The 19,930-nt window shown below is 36.9% G+C and overlaps 1 protein-coding gene across 1 annotated transcript in view; it reads left to right on the top strand.

Moving 5' to 3' along the window:
* Positions 1 to 274: 274 nt before the first annotated feature.
* FZD3 (frizzled class receptor 3) overlaps positions 275 to 19,930 on the top strand; it is a 97,376-nt gene continuing 77,720 nt past the window's right edge. Inside the window, exons 1-2 of the mRNA XM_045286834.1 lie at positions 275 to 320; positions 1,035 to 1,563. Coding sequence (XP_045142769.1) covers positions 1,375 to 1,563 — 189 coding nt within the window. The 5' untranslated portion in view covers positions 275 to 320; positions 1,035 to 1,374. The remainder of the gene's footprint in view (positions 321 to 1,034; positions 1,564 to 19,930) is intronic.

Raw genomic sequence — 19,930 nt, 5'->3', positions numbered from 1 at the left:
TTTCCTATATTAATTTCCAGAACCTTTTGTCAGCTCAACATTGGTTCGTAGAGGTAGCCTGTGTACCACCCTAATTAAATAATTAAACCCTAATGTTTGATGCTGCCGTACCATTTATAAAGTCCTTTTTAATACTTTATCTTAGAATTCACGCTCACCCTTGTGAGAGAAGTGATATTGGGATTGTTTGAAGGAAGAACAAATTCTGGATTCAGAGAATATATTTACATTCACACAGATAGCAAGAGGTTTGATTCTGTATCCTTTTATTTTAGAATTGTTTCCAGGTATCACAGATGCCTTCTGCCAAATAAATTCAGGTAAAATTCACTATTAATGATTAAAACATAATGAATTTTAAATTTAATAATTTAAGGTTTAGGTGTTACAAATATCACTCAAAATTTATGTTAACAACATAAGAATTTTACAAAATGGATCAGATTTTGAAAAATTGCCGTCAAAAGTAAGAAGTTAAATGACGTGCTATATAACATGTATAAACATCTGAGAAAAAAATTCAGTTTGCTTTTAAATGCCATGCAAGGATTGTTTTAGTATATATATAGCATAAGCGATAAATTAGAAAACCTTTTTAAAAAACTAGTTGCCATGAAGTCAAGTCTGACTCTGAGGACCTCATGTGTATATAGAGTATCTCTATGCTCCCTATGTATCATACGAGTATAACTATGTATATCATATGAGTATAACTATGTTCCATATGTATCACACTGAGTAAAACTATATCATAAGTATAACTATGTGCCACTGAGTTTTCAGCAGATGAATTTTTAGTAGTAAATCACCTGACCCCACTTCCAAAGCTCCACTGAGTAGAATGGATCTCCAGATTTTTGGTTAGCAACTAAGTGCATTAACAGTTTATACCACCCAAGGATTCCAGAAATTAGTATTATGAAGAATTTATATATCTCTTACATCACTATGCTACCTTTCATCATAGAGCTTAATATTAAATACATTTACTATTGGACAAGACATGACTAATCTATTTCAAAAATATTTTTCAGGTATTTTAATCAAAGGAAGAAATAGCTCTTCACCTACGATGGAATCTGTTGTTTGGGAATGTGGTTAATCAACTTGATAAGTTGGCCAAAAGTGCCCTATGTAATAAAATGGAAAGAAGAGACAAGATGATGTCATTTTCCCACATTGTGAAACCAAAAACAAATGCCTTTGTGAGACCAAGCTAACAACGCTCTGACGGTGCAAAGAGTATCGGACTGTTTGAAGAACTCAACAGTAAGATACATAAGAAGTACTTTCAAGCTGAGACCTGCAGGTGTCCAAAGATCTAAAGATACTGAGTAGGCCTAATCATTTGCATCTCATTCAGACTCTGAAAGGATGGCTGTGAGTTGGGTCGTCTTTTATCTTTGGCCCTTGACTATGTTTGTGGGGCACATAGGTGGGCACAGTTTGTTTTCTTGTGAACCTATTACTTTGAGAATGTGCCAAGATTTGCCTTATAATACTACCTTCATGCCTAATCTTCTGAATCATTATGACCAACAGACAGCAGCTTTAGCAATGGAGGTAAGGCTAGATCTGTTCTTTGACATATTTTAGGAAATTTCTTTTATCTTGCCCATTTTGAAAGTTTTATCTTAAACATTGAAAAAAATTATATGTTTAGATTCAAACTCTCATAGATTAAAAAATTCATGTTTGGGAAATGTTACTCTTACTTTTAGAAATAAATTTCAACCACTGGAACATGGGAAATATAGCCATTTAGGAATTTAGAATTGTTCAAATGATAATGTATTTATACCTTATAATTTGACTAATTATAAAACTTTAGATAAAGTGCAAAATATTTTTAATAATTCCATTATTAAGAATCCAATGTGATTGAAAAAAATTAGTTATTTTGTTCAACTTTTAGGCTCATGGTTTATAGTGATTGAATTTTCTTAAAATTTTTTTAAGTCATTGCTCTTACAGCACTTTTAACATTCCATTCATGAATTGTGTCAAGCATATTTGTACATATGTTGCCATCATTTCCAAAACATTTTCTACTTGAACCCTTGGTATAAGCTCCTCTTTTCCCCCTCTTTCCCTTACCCTCCCTCGTGAATCCTTGTCAATTATATATTATTATTTAGTATCTTACACTGTCCATTGTCTCCCTTCACCCACATTTCTGTTATTCATCCCTTTTGGGGGTAGGGGTGGGGCTATATACCCAGCCTTTTGATGGGTTCCTCCTTTCTCTCCCTTCCCGCTTTTCTTAAATTCTTAAATGACTTCCTAGTCTTGCCCTATTCAGATTAATTTTTAAATGTTAAATTTAAGGCAGTAGAAAAAGTTTTAAGTTTTTGTGGTGGTGGTAACCTATCTGTTCTTGATTGCTCAGGATTTTATGTAAAAATCCATGCCTTACGTGAATTTTTCTGATGGTAATTCTCAGGCACTTCATTTGATGATTTTATGAACTATGATAAATTAATGTATATAGTTAATGATGGCTTTAAATAAGTATATGTATATCTATAGTGGTTTAGGAATTGTGGGCAGGATGCCTTTATCATATAAGGACTGCTGTTGTGTGTTAGCAAGTTGATTTTGACTCATAATGACTGTAGGACAGAGTAGAACTGCTCCATAGTGTTTCCTAGACTATAATCTTTACAGGAACAAATCACAAGGCCTTTATTCCCACGGAGCCACATTGACAGGTTCTAACCACTGACTTTTGGACTAGCTGGTGAGTGCTTAACTGTTGCACCACTAGGGCCCTGTGGCTGAGAAGTAGGAGGTAGGATGCTGTGGTTATGGACAAACCTAGGTTTGAATTCTAGCTCCACTACTTTCTAGCTTTGTTACTTTGTTACTTGTGCTTGTGGTGCTACTCTTCCTTTGCATGTAAAATGGAGCTAGTAATATATCTAATAGTATTTTTTGTATGGTAGGAAGTAAAAACTCATGAATAAAGTAAATGGCACGTAGTAAGTGATCTGTATGTGATGAGCTTTACTACTGACACGTTTTCATACTAATGTGCCTACGTAGTATATATAATTTAGAAAATTGTTTTATTCTTTTTGTCTTTAATCCATTTTAAAGTGCTTTTAGCAAATCGACATCTATATGTTTTAGTGGGTTTTTAAAAAAATTTTATAGTAAAACTCTGAAGGTCATCAAAGTAGCCTGACAAAGTTTGTAGCAGGATTATTGCTTCTAAATTTTGAAATGTGGGGTTGGGTAAGGATTATATACATTCCAAATATTTTAAAATGCTCTCGAGGTTGAGCAAAAGGTTATTTCTACTCTTGCCCTGACTATAGAAGATCTACTTGGTAAAGAGAGGAATTTGCTGTAGACTGTCATGAAAATCTATTTCTGTTCTATCTACATCTACTCTATGTAGTACATTATTTCCAGTCATGATGGAAGTTACTGTGTATTAAAGCTTTGAATTTCTCACAAAAAAATAAAGTAGAAATACCATTATAAACCCTGTAAGTCCTTTGGAAATCAAATAGATAGTAAGAAGCAAGTCCATAAAGATGTTTGTACTAAAAAAAAAAAAAAGATGTTTGTACTGACTTAGGTTCAAGTTTTGGTTTGGCCACCGACTTATTAGCTATAAGACAAGCCACTTCCTTGGGTTCCCTCCTTTCGCACCATGATTCAAGGCAGTAATAATGAACAGAGCTTGAAAGATATTAGGATTGAATGAGATTTTTATAAAATAGCTAGTATAAAGTCTGGCATGCAGTCGGTAATCTGTAAATATTAATTTTCTTCCAAATCTTATGTCTGAACCATCTTTGAAAGTATTAGAATGAGAACATATTAGTTCCAAATGAACTTGCATCCCTGGTGGTAGCTTCATGGGACATTCACAACGATGGCATGGCAGCTCATCTCTACTATTTCTCAAAGATGCCCATGAAGTCCATTGGAGTTTATTGGCAATGGGGTCACCTTTTGAATTGCAGACTTTTTAGGGTAGGTGTTAAAGTGGGTCATAATTTCTGAGAAGACTCTACTGATTTAAAGCAGTGTTGGGGATTAGTTGCGGGTTGCATGGCTGTCCTCTCAGGGCACTGATAGCGCCAACGGAAAGAATTATCAGACACAATTTGAGGATGTCATGTTTTTGTACTACCAAAAGGTTGTGGAAACAAGCCAGACAACACAACATGCTTCCAGGTAGAAAAAGTAAGGCTTCTCTCGTCCTCACAAGGACATGTAGCTGCCGATGACATCCTTCACATTTATCCCTCTATTGATCCAGAGACTCTGGATATGTGTCTGTCAACTTTCATGAGGAGCAACTAATTGGGGCAAAGGATTCCAGCACATATTTGAGTGTTCATTGTGAGACTGGATTAATTGGAAGACAACTTTCCCAGTTTAGCTTCTTTCAGTGGACCTAAGCTTCAAGCCTGCCTAGAGTCCATTCCTATCCTGAGACAGAATGATGAGTGTTGGGATAGTATATGGATAGTAAGCTAAAGGGGCCAAAGGGTGAGCTAAGGGGGCTATTTCAAATTTAATTATCCAGAACCGATAAATGGTATACCCTCTCACTGTGTATAAAGGATTCCTAGTCTTTACTTCTAGTGCAACTCAGACAGGTATAAATAAATAGAATGTCAATCCATTAAGGTAGAAAAGAGGGTCCTTACTAATTTTTTTGCCCTTTTCCAACTTTCCACAACATGCAAATCTATGTACAAACACATGTGGTAAAGTTTCACGAGTTCTCAATGATTCTTTTTATCTCCTGATTATCAGTGGCCTCTGACAGAAAACGTTTTCCTCATGCCTGAGTTTCCTAGGCCATTCTGAGCTGTCCAAAACTTTAATTTTGGGGAGCTGTCCAGCATGCAACAATAATCTACACATTGCATGTGCAGAAGCACACATTACCAGGTATTTATGACTTAAGTGGTAATAAAAGAGATCTGAGCAGCTATCCCCTCTTATATTGAATAATTAAACCCAGTGGAATGGGAATGTAATGATTTAGTAGGGAAAGCACTAGCATAGGGCCAGGGATTTGCATTCTGACACAAAACAGCATTGTGACCTCTTGGCGTTGACCTCTTCTAGCAAGTGAGGCTTTCCTTTGTCCGCTTTACAAGGCTGTAAGATAAGTGACATGTATATGAAAGAACTTGGAGAAGTTAAAGTACTCTGAATACAGATGAGGAGTTCTGCCTGTCACCCACTTCTTTAATTTCAGTTAGTATGTGGAAAGGAGCAATCTTTAGTATTTTAGGAGGTTGTTTGAGTGCTTTTTCTGCTCAACATATGAGGGAGGTTTCAAAAAGTTCCTGGAAGGATGGGATTAAAAGATAATGGGATTTTCCCACAAATCTTTTGAAGCCCCTTGAGTTTTCCCCTGAGCAACTAGACTTAGATAGGATCATCATCAGAAGAGCTCCAGGGATGGGTTGTGCTTATATCCATTTACTGTTTTTCTTTCCCAGTCTCAAAAGTTTCTGATATGTTAGGTTTTCTTATAATGGGAGTATGGCAGGTGTCAGTGGGATAGATACTGCATATTGGAAACATAGAGCTAAGTATCTTTTATGATTATTAAAAAGAATTGTGGGAATCAATCTTGTAGATATCTAAACTCAAATTTTTTTTTAGTTTTTTTCCCTTAACTTTTTATCCAGAAAATTTCCATTATATATAAAGATAGGAAGATTGGCTTAATGAGTGCATGTGTCCACTATCTGTGTTAAAAAATTAGCAACTCATAGCTCATCTATGACTGTACCTAGTCCCTTACAACTGGGTTACTTAGTAGCAAGTCCCCCAAATTGTAATGTCTTCTGAAAATAGTATATGTCTCTGAAAGATAAAAAAATTTATTTACCTTTGTAATTTATAGACTATATAGACACAGTACTCTTTTCACCTGTAAGCAAATGATGCATATTATCAAATGTACAATGAGTGTTTTGTAATCTTTTTATTGTTGTTTCATTAAATCAGGGTACATACATTATATTCATACATTGTATTTAATCAAATGTCTTTTAATTTTAGGTTCCCATTTCCTCTTCTTTCCCCTTTTTCTGGTAATATGTTTTTCTTAGAGAATTTCTCACAGGCTGTATTTTTGTAATTGTATCTTCGTGGTGGTGTTTACCATGTTTCTCTAACTGTGTTTTCTGTAGGTAGGCAGATATAAAGGCTTGATTAGGCTCATGTTGGCTTTTTAAAATTTCTTTTGGGAAGAGTGCTTAATGAGTAATGAAGTAGTATAACATAGTTCTTCCAGGAGACACACAATCTCTGGCTTTTACTCTTGGCATGTTAAAAACCATTGATAATTATTTTCTCGATCAATAATTGTATTAGGGCCTTGAAAAATGGTGCTATTATAATTCTATCATTCCTTTTTAATTTACCCCGCTTGTCTGTCAGCTTGTGATACTGTGGTGGTTTGTGTGATGCTGAGCCACCAGCAGGGATTTCAGCTCCCAGCAGAGATCCTTAGACTAAACAGGTTTCAGTGGAGCTTCTAGGCTAAGAGAAGACTTAAGTAGAAGGAATAGTCTACCTGCTTCTGAGAGGTTAGCCAGTGAAAACCTTATGAATGGCAGTGGAACATTGACAGAGATCATGCCAGGAGATGATCCTCTCAGGTTGAAAGGCATTCAAAATATGACTGGGGAAGGGCTCCTTTGTCAAAGTAGAGTCAGCCTTAATGATGTGGATGGAACATTTAACAGCTGGAATGCTTTTATAAACAAAAACTTCCCTTAATCAACTATCAGGTTACACTGATGCACACTTTATATAAGAAAAGCAGGATAAATACATGATTCCTCCCCTTTACTTACTAGTTATTAGAAAACATTTCTGAAATATTTTCCAATGAAGTTGTTGGGTTTTTTAAGTATCATTTTGAATTCATGGATTTTTAAATGTACTGTATGTGTCTTAATCGATTGCCCTTATTAATAATTACTATTGATACTCTAAATGATCCATCTTTGGCAGTGGAAACCTCAAGGTGCACATATTTCCCAGTGTGTTTTGATACCACCTGGTCTTGATAGCTTACTTGCATTCTGGTATGATCTAGGCCCATCTTATAAATATGTACCTGCCACCTTGAATCAACCATTTATCACAGGAGCAAAGTTTAGTTTCAGAAATGATATTTAGAGACCATACAGTATGAATGCTAAGCCTATTAATGGGTTGGTCATTTTTTAGGCCTTTAAATTATAGGAATATTTCTTAACATCTTAAGATTTTTATTTTATTTTTTCCTGAAGCTCTATTATACAAAGATGAAAAATATTGCTACAAAAATCATTAAACAAAATATCAAGATATAAAGCTATTGTTTTTCAATATAGCCTCCATCTAGGTCTAAATACTTCTGAGGGTGGTGTTTCTACCTCACTAGCTCTTCTCTGAAGAATTATGCCCTTTGATGTATATACTGTGTCAAAACAGCAGTTTTGGCATCCTCAAGGGACTCGAATTGTGTTCCTTACCAATTGTGCTAGTCTGGGTGCTTTAGAGAAACATATCCATTGAAACTCATGTATAAGAGAGAGTTTTATATGAAGGTTAAGTGCACATCATGAAAACATCCCAACCCAGTGCTGCCCAAGCCCACAAGTCCAACATTAACCCTTATCTCCGACACCAATCCACAAAGTCCTCCTTCATCTCACAAAACACACACTATGATGCCAACTGCAGGAGGAAAGCCGAATCAGTGAGCTTGTAAGCATCTCAGCACTGGCAGGGGTCTCCACATGGCTGTTCCAGCACCCAGGGCTGCATTGGGGTAGGTCCATGCAGCTTCTCAGGGATGTCTTGCGGGAAGTGAGCCTTGCCAGCCGCAGCAGGGAACTGGCTAAGACAGCTGCACCCTGGTCCGACCATCAGAAAGCAAGAGACCCGAGAACTAGAAAGGTGAGGTTCACGGAGCCATTTATCTCTCTGCCTTTCAATTAACCCCACATGTGTTTATCAGCCAGGTTGGTACAATTAACTACCTCACTAATTTTCTTTGAGTATTAAGAACAAAAAGGAGATCTAAAGAGGCAAGATCATGGTTGTCCAGTAGATGAGGTAAGGTTCTTTAACAAAAATCTCACAGGACAACCTCTGATACTCTTGAAGAATGAGTTGGTGCATTGGCATGATGGGGAAAAAAACCAAACAATCCTCAATGAAAATTTTCTGGCTCTTTTCTCATCAATGTAATTTTCATAAAAATAAGTTTTCTTGATTGTTCCATATTCTCTAGGAAAGTCTATCAAGAATAAATTGGAATCCTAAAAGACAATCCTTCATAACTTTTTGAGCTGAACCCTTTGCCTTGAATTGAAATGGCCCAGCCGATCCCCTCAGAAGCCACTGTTTGAGTGCACCTTTTTATTATTTTTTTTAAGGCCTCCTAGTAAGACGAAGGCAAGTATATCAATGAGAGACTTTTTCTACAGGAGTCCATTGATTGTATAAACATGTTTAAATACTTTAAAAAAAAACTAAAGCTACGCATGTGTTAACTGGAACCTTAGTAACAGTACTTTTACCCTTATTTACATAGACAACCTTTCACCTTAGCAATGCTGATATTGTTGACATTATTACTGAAACTCTTAAGGTTTTTATTTCTTTTTGTCCTTAGAGATCTATCTAAAGATGTATAGGTAGTCTCCAGTTTATGACATATTGGAGTTAAGACAAATTACACTTAAGATAGACCACTTGTCTAGCAATTTGTTGTACTGTGGTGGCATATATAATTGCTGTGATGCTGAAAACTGAGTCACGAGTATTTCAGATACCAGCAGAGTCACATGGTAAACAAGTTTGGTGGAGCTTCCATAAGATAATTGCAGACAAGGGAGAAGGAAAAGGCTTTCTACTACCAAGGTATTTGCCACTGAAAACGTGTGAATACCATAATATACTGTTGGATGATGAGCACTTCAGCTTGGAAGTGTCACTCAAGAAAGGGGAAGAGTTGCTTCCTCAAAGTAGTCAACCTTAAAAATGTAGATGGAACCAGTTTTCAGGACCTTCATTTGCTGATGGAGCTTGACTCAAAATGTGAAGCAACTTTGAACATCTATCAATAATCGATATGTGGAATTGATATTCATTCAAAGTATGAATCCAGGGAAATTCAAGATCAAAAATAAAATGAAATGCATAAAGATCAATATTCTAGGCCTTATTTGAAACAAGCTGTATTGGTCACTTTGAATCAAACAATTATCTGGTTTACTGTACTGGAAATGACAAATTAAAGAGAAATGGCATCACATCATTAAAAACATTTTAAGGTCTACCTTGAAGCACACTGCTTGCAGTGATAAGATGATACCTATGTGCCTACTGGGAAGTCCAAGTAATACAATTATTATTCAAATTTATACACCAGCAAATAGAACTAATGATTAAGAATTTGAAGAATTCAGACAACTTCTTCAGTCTGAAATTGATCAAATATTCTATCAAGATTCATTGATACTTGTTGATTGGAATGTGAAAGTTGGAAACAAAGAAAGACCAAAACTGAAAACCTCACTTCCATCAAGTTGATTTTGTCTCATAGTGACCTTTTAGGACAGGTAGAACTGCTCCTCTGAGGCTGTTAATCTTCATAGGAGCAGAAAGCCTCATCTTTCTCACTCAATGCAGCTGATGGATTTAAATTCAAGAATCTAGTTAGTAGCCCCACTTGTAGCCATTACTTGTAGCCAAGTAGTTGATATATCATCCCATTTGAATTTAGAGGACACCCAAGAACAGATTTGATAAGTTGAATACTAACAATCTAAAACCTGATGAGCTGTGGGATGACATCAAGAACATGAAGAAATCAAAAGGTCCTTCAAAAGACAGGAAGGAAAGAAAGAAAAGACCAAAGTGAATGTCAAAATAGACATCTAGGAGGGTAAGAGGAAACAGGAAAGATCTAGGAAACAAAGCTATGGACAGAGGTATAAACATAGGTGTGTACCTATGTAAATATGTTAATTAAAATAGGCATTGGCCTATATATATGTATATATTTATATGGCAATACCTTGGGGAAGTGGACGGACTTTGGGCCTCTGCTTAGCCCTTCCTCAATGCAAGAACACTTTGTTCCAACAACCTGGCATTGTGTGATGCACACCCTCCCTACACAATCGCTGAATACAAAGCAGGTGCATAAGCAAATGTGGTGAAGAAAGCTGATGCCTGGCTATCAAAAGATATAGCATCTGGGGTCTTAAAGGCTTGAAGTTAAACAGCAGAGAAGCTATAAGCCCACATAGAAGAAGCACACCAGCCTGTGTGATCATGAGGTGTCGACAGAGTCAGGTAACAAGCACCAGAAGACCCAAAACAAACCAGGAAAAAAAACCCAAAACATTGCTGAGAATGAGGGGTTTGGAGCAGAGACCCAAAACCTGTCTAGACAATAGGAAAATCCCATCACAGAAGGGTCACAAGGAAGGGATCAGTCAACCAGGGCGTAGTATAGCACCAATGAAACACAATATTCCTCTGGTTCTTTGAAGCTTCCTCACTCTTCACTATCATGACCCCAGTCCTGCCTTTCAGTTCTAGCTAGACCAGAGCATGTACACTAGTACAAATAAGAGCACAAAACACATGGAATCCAGGTCAGATAAACCCCCAGGAAGAGAAATGGGAATAGCAATACCAGGAGAGTAGCAGAAAGATGGGAGGAGAAGGGGAAGAAGGGAGAACCGATCACAATGATTGATGCATATCCCCCACCCCAGGGGGACAAACAACAGAAACCATAGGGGGAGACAGCAGTTGGTATAAGATATGAAAATAATAATAACAAAATTTATCAAGAGGTCACAAGGGTGGGAAAAAAGAGGAGCTGATACCAAGGGCTCAAATAGAAAATAAATGTTTAGAAAATGGACAGATGATCCCTTCAGGACCTGTGGTGAAAGTGGCGATACCTGGAGGGTGGAGGGAAGGTAGGGTAGAAAGGGGGAAAAAAATTACAAGGCTCTACATATAACCTACTCCCTGGGGGATGGGCAACAGAAAAGTGGATGAAGGGAGATGTTGGGCAGTGTAAGATACTATAAAATAATGTTATCAAGGGTTCATGAGGGAGGGTGGGGCCCTGGGGATGGAGGGGAAAAAAATGAGCTGATACCAGGGCCTCAAGTAGAAAGTAAATGTTTTAAGAATGATGAGGGCAACAAATGTACAAACGTGCTTGACACAATGGGTGTATATATGGATTGTGATAAGAGTTGTATGTGCCCCCAATAAAATGATTAAAGTAAATTTAAAAAAAGATAATGGCAACATATGTACAAATAAGCTTGATACAATTGATATATGGAATGTTGTAAGAGCTCCTAGTCAGAAAAAAAAGAGCTTCTGGTCAAATGATGTAAAAAGAGAGAGAGACTTCTAAACTTGTTCTTGAATGTAGAGTTCTTAACGTGGATGGAAGGAATGATGAAGCTAAATAGTTGAACAGAAAATTTCAAAGGGCAACTTGAGAAGAAAGTAAAGTATTCTAATGAAATGTGCAATGACCTGGAGTTAGAAAGCCCAAAGGAAGAACATGCTCACCATATGTCAAGTTAGAAAAAATGAAGAAAAAATTCAAACCTCACAGTTCAGTATTGAAAGATTCTATGGGTAAAAGATTAAATGACTTAGGAAGCATCAAAAGAGATAGAAGGAACAGACAGAGTCACTAAACCTCAAAGAATTGGCCAACATTCAACCATTTATCTAGAACCGATGAAGCCCAGCAGCATTGAAGGGCTTAGCCAAAAACAAGGCTCCAGGAATTGATAGAATACCAATTGAAATATTTCAATAAGCTGATGCAGCACTAGAAGCACTCCTTAGTCCGTGCCAAGAAATTTGGAAGCTAGCCACCTGGGCAACCAACTGGAAGAGATCCATATTTGTATCCATTCCAAAGAAAGGCAATCCAACAGAATGTAGAAGTTAGCGAACAATATCCCGTTTAAGTAAAATATCGTTGAAGATAAATTCAGAAATGGCTGCACCAGTACTTTGACAGTATTGATGTATGGAATTGTCAGGATTCCAGTTGGATTTAGAAGTGGACATGGAATAAAGGATATCATTCCTGATAGCAGATGGACTTTAGCTGAAAACAGACTACCAGAAGGATGTTTACTTGTGTTTTCTTAACTAGACATTGAATCATAGCAAACCATGGATAACATTGAATAGAATAGGAACTCTAGAACATATCATGGCTCATGCCCTCCTCTAGGATTTGGTTCTGGATGGCATGTCCAAAGCATGTGATTTGGACAATGTTCTGTTGAGATCCTCATGGTTTTCTGTAGCTATTTTTCTAGAATAGATTACTAGGCTGTTTTTAGTTGTCTATTTTAGTCCACTAAAAACTGCCCACCTTGGGTAAAGAAGTTCCACTGAAACCTGCCCACCTTGGGTGACCTCTGCTGATATTTGCAATCCAGTGGCATAACTTCCAGTATCATAGCAAAAATGTCACTAGAACAAACTGACAGATGGGTGGTATATATCTATGAATTATTCTACCTACTCTTCTTTGGTATAGTACCATGATGTTTATTTTCTCCATCTTGCGTTTTCACTTAATATTTCCTTGATAATCCTTAAGGGGCCTTGGTGGCGTGATAGATTACAAGTTGGACTGCTAACCACAAGGTTAGCAGTTTGAAACCACCAGGCACTCTGTGGGAGAAAGATAAGGTTTTCTGCTCCTGTAAAGATTTACAGTCCTACATCCCCTCACAGAAGGGTCAGAAGGAAGGGATGAGTCAACTAGGGCGCAGTATAGCACTGATGAAGCACACAATATTCCTCTGGTTCTTTGAGACTTCCTCACTCCCACTATCATCACCCCAGTCCTGCCTTTCACTTTGGGCTAGGCCGGAGCATGTACACTGGTAAAGATAAGATCTCATAACACACACGGAATCCAGGTCAGATAAACCCTTCAACCCTTCAGGAACAGAAATGGGAGTAGTGATACCAGGAAGTTAGGTGGGGAGAGGAAGGGAGGAAGGGGAAACCGATCACAATGATCAACACATAACCACACCCTGCCTAGGGGGACGAACAACAGAAACCGTGGGAAAAGGGAGACAGTGGTCGGTGTAAGATATGAAAATAATCGAGGGGTCATGAGGTGTGAGGAGGGAGGGAGGGAGGGAAAAGAGCTGATACCAAGAACTCAAATAGAAAGTAAATGGTTAGAAAATAATGAAGGCAACATATGTACAAATATGCTTGATACATACAATTGATGTATAGATTTTTATAAGAGCTGTAAGAGCCCCCAATAAAATTTCTTTAAAAAAAAGATTTACAGTCCCAGAAATCCTGAGGGACTGTTCTGCTCTGTCATAGGGCCACTATGAGTCAGAATCAACTTGACAGCAGTGAATTTGTTTTATTTCTTAGCAGTGTTTGTAGGTACTCCTCATTTTTTTATAACTACATTTTACTTCCTCAGGTTAGATGTACCATATTTATCTTTTCCGTCCTATTGGTGAACATTTCGGCTCTTTGCTGGCTTTTCCTATTACAAATAGTGCTGAGTGGATGTTTTCAGGTTTTGTTTTGTTATGTGTTCTAAATGTGTACAAAAGAGTGAAGTGTTGTCTACAATTTTATCAACAGAATATGTTGTCAATTTTTTTTCTTATGCCAATCTGATAGGTATAAAATGTCATCTCAGGTTGATCTCATCATTTACAGAGACATGGATGTCTTAATTGTTATTGGCTCATATGGTTTTATATCATACTCTTAAGAGTATGACATTTTGAGGCAGGATAATTGTATTTAAGCCTTGGTTTGTTACTTATCAACTGCGTGACAATGAAAAAGTTATATTCTCTTTGTGCCATGGTAGAATGGAATTGATTATATGGATCAAATGAGATATGTGAAAACTGCTTTTTAAACTGTCACTGCCAACCTTTGCCCACCAAATAAAATTCAAGGCATGATAAATGTTCACAAATTGGCTCCTACCTACTGTTCTAGCATCATTACCCTTTAGAATCCTGTTCGTTGCAGTTGTCCAGGACTTCTTAGTGTTTCTGCAGTCTGCCATGCTTTTTGCAAACATTTGTTTCTGTCTGAAAGACTATTTCAGTAACCCCTTTGGTGATATCTTCTTTAGTGTCCAAAGTCTGGTTTGTAAATTATTTCTTTATGAAACCTGGGGTGCCCACAAGTGCCAGCAGCTCTTCAATACAGATACTTTTATATATACCTCTGTTTAGTGTTTGCATGATTTGAAATTGTTGACATTTTTGCTCTTCTTCGTGGCAGCCAGGAACGCTGGTGGTGTAGTAGTTACACATCAGGTTGCCACTCCCAAGATCAGCATTTTGAAACTACCGCCCCTTCTGAGGAGAAAGACAAGGCTTCCTACTCCTCTAAGGAAGTAGTGTCAGAAACCCACAGGGACACTTTTACCCTGACCTATAGGGTCACTATGAGTTGGAATTGACTCGATGCCTTACTCTCTGGACTTACTCAATTGGCTGCCAACTGAAAGGTTATTAATTCTAATCCATCTAGCAGTTCTGTGGGAGAAAGACTTGGCAAGCTACTGCTGTAAAGATTAAATGTTAGAAAACTCAGTGGGGTAGTTCTACTCTGCCACTCGTTGGAACTGGAATCAAAAGCACCTCACAACACCACTACTAAAATTCTCAATATTGAAAGGCAGACCTTGTCCTGAATCATCTTGCCCAGCACCTAGCACAGTACCTTGTACAAACAATATTTGAATTAATTAATGAACTTTATAAGCTTTACATCCCCTAAACAGTGGTAGAGGTAGTAGTTGTAGTCATGGTTATAGTGCTATACCTAAACATTTAATCTTTTGGGATTGTAAATAGCTGTGTATTTAACAGGGATACTTACTAGTGGTAATCCTGCTAGTAATGATAAGCACATCTCTGTGAAAACTTAGTTTTTACTTTTTTTGTGTGTCAAAATCACTTAAAGCCTTCAGCATTATATGTTAGCGTTTATAAGTGATGCAATTAAGGGAGTGAAAGGCAACCCACCTCCTCCATCTCTGAGCTGTTGATATTCCATGTACCTTAATACTTCATCGTTATTGTTGCCTGTGACAATCCTGACTGTTAAATTTACATGTTCAGTTTTTAAGATGGGGGGGCATTATGGATAACAAAACATTATGCATGGTATCACCATGTTTTTGTTGGGCTGAAAACATGTAGAGATGTTCATGCAGAGTAAGGATTTTCACCTAGACCAACTAGTGGCTGTTCCTGAATTCTTTATATATTTACCTTTTTAGTTTTTTTTTTCCTGTAAAAAACACATTTCGTTTATAAACTAACAAGATTGGGTTTTAAAAATTCTTAAAAAAATTATAACTGCCCGTTTTTGCCCAGTTCCTAATACAGTGCCTGTGACCTTGCAGTTATTAGGTGTATTCTGAATTAGTAAAGCATAAGGAAGAACTTGGTAAACGCTACAAAAAAGGCAGAGTGTTAAGATTCAAAAGAGGAAAGGATCATATGTGAAGGAGATCAAGGGGCTTCAAGTTGTAGACGGTACTAAGACTAGTATAATGAACCCTTTGTATCAGTAATCATTAACATTTCATGGGTGGACTTTGTAGAAAATGCAATTTTGTTTGGTCTTGAATTAATGTATTACCCCACAGGTTTAGTTTCCTTGTTATATATTTTTAAGTGAATATTAATGGGGTGACTTTTCCTAAGTAAACAGTCTAGTGAAGTGGCCCGAGAAGCCTGTTAATGTGACAGGGGAAACCAGCCTACAGTTTCAAAGTTTCTAAGTTGAAAATCTACATTCAAGTGTACAGTAGTGGAGAACTAATTGCAATTAATTGTTTTTGGCTTTAGGAAAATACCAGCTTTTAAAACTGTTACTGGATTTTCTAATGTGACAAATCACTTTAAGGAATACTGTTACACTACTAATAAATTATTAAAAGTTGTAGAGCTTGGTTTGTAGATTTTTATCTTTTCGGACAGAACACAATTCAGAATTTGTCTTGATATTTGAAATCTTAGAGGTTTATTTCCTGAGGAAAACTCCAACTTTGGAAACTAATGTTGGAATGTCCCTGGACTTATAAAGATAAACATGCTCCTGTGATGAGGGCAAACTTATATAGACCAACTCACTGAGAGACTGTTGGGAGATGTCTAATTTGCTATCATGAACTTTCACAGTTAATATGTTAAAAAAGAAAGCAATTAAATGAAATTAGAGGTGATTTTATAAACCTAAAGTTTTTAAAAAAATAAAAGATTTCTTAAGTTTAGGATTTCTTTCTTATCAATAATTTTATTGTTCCAGGAAACAGGATTTAAGAAAGCATTTTGAAATCACTTCAAATTATTTTTAAGTTAGTTTTGAATAATTTCATCTTTGAATAGGTATCTGAAATAACGATGAGTACTGGTTATTTTCCAGGGTATTCCACATTTGATTTTACATTTAGTGAATTTAGTCATGATATTCCCAAACCTACTGGGGCACAGTTTCTGTGGTTACCAGACCCTTTGTTAAGTGACAAAGGTTGGAATTCTGGTTTTCTTGAGTCAAATTTTGGCCTTTGACTCCATCCCCTTTTCAAGTCTCTTGCTAAGCTTGGGTTGTTGCTATGCTTGCAGGCTTGTCAGCTAGTCGTTCCTATGGTAACAGGAATGGAAATTTGAAAGAAGAAAGAGAATGAGAGCACAAAGGCTTGGTTGATTTGAATTTGAACAAAGAATGGAAGGTTCCTTGTAGTTCATCTCTGTTGTAGAAATCAGAAATTTAATTTTGGAAAGTTACTTGCAGTTTGTAAACTTCCTATACCCTGGTCTTGATTTAGTCAACAAAAGTATTTCTGTTTAAAAAGTACAAGAAGATTTTTTTTGAATTGATCAAGTAAACCTCATTTTTTCAAGTTCATAGAGCTGTAAAGTATTCCTTAGCTTATCTATTTTGTTTTCAGTTATACACTATCCAAGCTCACTAAATTTTTATCTTTCTGAGGTTAAAAATTGTTAAGGTTAAAATTAAAACCACTTGCTTATTTTAAAAACTATTGATACTTTTGTTTTAACATAACAACTTTATTAATGTTTTTATTGTGCATCCATTTAAAGTACACAATTTCATGTTTTGAGAGACATAAGGGGACTTCTAAGGTTTTTGAAAAATTGAAGTAAAAGATAAAAATATAAAACAAAAACTTTATTTCTTAATGTGAGCTCCATTAATTTCAGGATACTTTTGTAAGACCGATACCATTCAGTTAGTGCACCCCTAAAGAGCTGAAACAAGAGGGAGGGGAAAAAGGAAAATGAGGAGCTGATTCCAGACACCCAAGCGGAAAGCGAGTTTTGAGAATGATGAGGGCAATGAATGCATAAGTGTGCTTTACACAATTGATGTATGTGTGGATTGTGATAAGAGTTGTATGAGCCCCAATAAAATGATTTAAAAAAAAGAGTTGAAACAAAACAGAGCAAACAAAAAATCACAAACTCCCTGTCACTGAGTTGATTCTGACTGACTCGCAGTGAACCTGAAGGACAGTATAGAAGTCCTGTTGTAAGTTTTGAGGCTGTAAATCTTTATGAGATCAGTAAACCTCATATTTCTCCCATGGAATGGCTGTTGGTTTGAACTGCTGACCTTGCAGTTTAGCAGTTCAAAGCACTGAGGGTCCTGGGAATTTAACCATGCAGTCTGTTTTACATTATTCATTGAAGAGAAATGGATGTCCTTTAAAGCTTTTAGGAAACAAAATAAGTAAGAAGGAGCCAAAATAGGATTATAATGCCTAATGATGCCCATCAAAACTCTCTCAAAATGGTCTTATCTGATGAAAGGAATAAGCAAGCACATTGTCAAGGTAGGACTCTGGTGAAGCTTTCCTAGAGGTTTTTCTACTAAATTTTGGCTGACTTTCTCATAATAAACAGATGTTATTCTTGGCGTGCCAGAAAGTCAACAAGCAAAATGCCTAGAACACCCCAAAAAACTGTTGTTAAGACCTTTGCCCCTGACCTGTCTGTTTTTGCTTTCACTGGACCACTTCCAGCTCCTGGTGGGCATTGCTTTGATTGACTGTTTCAATATCTTACTGGTGAATCCATATTATCCGTTCACAGACAGTATTGTACTTCAGGGTGGATCTTGAAGCGTTGTTTTGATGGTGAATGGGATGCCATTCCTCCTGAATTTGTCATTCTTGGCCGTAGTAACCCATGGTTATTTGATTCAGAATGACCAGTACCCATTCATTTCAGCTCGCTAAGACACAGGATATTGATTGTTATTAATTCATGTTATTTTTGATAACTTCCAATTTTCCTGGACTCATACTTTGTACATTCCACATTTCAATTATTAAAAGATGTTTGCTGCTGTGTCATCTCATGTTGAGTTGTGCCCCATCAGCAAATGAAGGCCTGAAAGCTTTACTTCGTCCATGTTATTAAGATCAATTCTCATTTGAAGAGACAGCTCTTCCTTGGCCATATTGTGACTTCCAACTGAGGGGCTCATCTCAGGCACTGTGTCTGACAATGTTCTGCTGCTCTTCACGAAGTTTTCAGTATCCAACAGTGTTTTAAGTAAGGTTTTCAGTGGCGAATTCCTTAGAAGTAGACATTCCTTTTCCATAGTCTGTACTTGTATGGAAGCTTTGCTGAATCTTGTTCACCATGGGTGACCTGTCAGGTATTTGAAATACCAGTGGCATAGCTTTCCACATCACAGCAACACACAAACCACCACAATATGTCACTGTCTGACGAGTGATGAACTTAAGAGTTTAGCTGAATGTCTGAGTTTATTTTTAACTAAATTTTTAGTTCATATATATTTTTTTCATTTTCCACAAACTTTTTGAAGGCCCTCTGTATACAAGGGTAAGTCAAAAAGTATTGCCACTAGGGCCCAATTCGTATATGCACAGGTTTATTTAGAAGAATGTGTTTAAGCAATCTCTGAGACCAGTGGATGGTCCAAGATAAGTTCTCTCAGTAATACTTATCATAGGAGACTGCCTTCAAAAAAAATTAAAAAGGTCCAATCACAGCAATAGCTTCTGAGGGGTTTTATTGGGCCAGTTCGGTTCAACAGTGAGATACATGCCTGCTCAGATCATTATGGTGATTGACTTTTTAGGAAATCTAAATGGGTAATCTTGATAGATTTCCTTAAAGGGCACAGCATAATTATGGGAGCTTATTTTTGAAGAAGTTTTTCCAAACAATTGAAAATTACGTTGGTAAGAAAAATGCCAGGAAAGTTGTGTTGGGGATTATTTCCTATTACCACAACACACCGCTTCTTTGAGGGTACCACAAACACATTCTTTGAGGTAGCAAGGACTGTCCTATAAGAATTTTGTTGGGAAGCCTTACTTCATCCCGCCCTACAACCATGTTCTTGCCCCTACAGACTTCATTTTGTTTTTGAAACACAAAGATCATTTAACAGGAACACTATTAGAGTCCCTGGAGAATGCCCAGCTTGCCATTTTGATGTGGTGTAAATCTAGAGTGCAGGGGAACCTTAGAGCAAGGGAAATGCAGTTCTCAGTAGTGTGTGAACCTAGATTAAGTAACGTAGGTTAAGTAACAGTAGATTCACATTTTTATTTATTTTTAAAAGTAAAGGCTAGGATTTTGTAGCAATATTTTATTTGCCCTTGTATATATGAAGGGACTTCAAAGAGTCTGAAGAATAATTCCATTATCTTTCAACTCCATTTTTTTCATGAACTTTTTGAAGTACCCTTATATACCTGTGAAACCACCATCATAATCTACTCTAGGATATTTCCCAAACCTCCAATGTGTCCTTGTGTCCATGTCCCTCTGTAGCCCACCTTGCCCTCCATTCT

The sequence above is a fragment of the Echinops telfairi genome, unplaced genomic scaffold (assembly GCF_000313985.2).
Source record: "Echinops telfairi isolate 266 unplaced genomic scaffold, ASM31398v2 ScPeMD7_9;HRSCAF=40, whole genome shotgun sequence".
Classification (NCBI taxonomy): Eukaryota; Metazoa; Chordata; class Mammalia; order Afrosoricida; family Tenrecidae; genus Echinops; species Echinops telfairi.
This window is presented reverse-complemented; position numbering and strand designations above follow the sequence as displayed.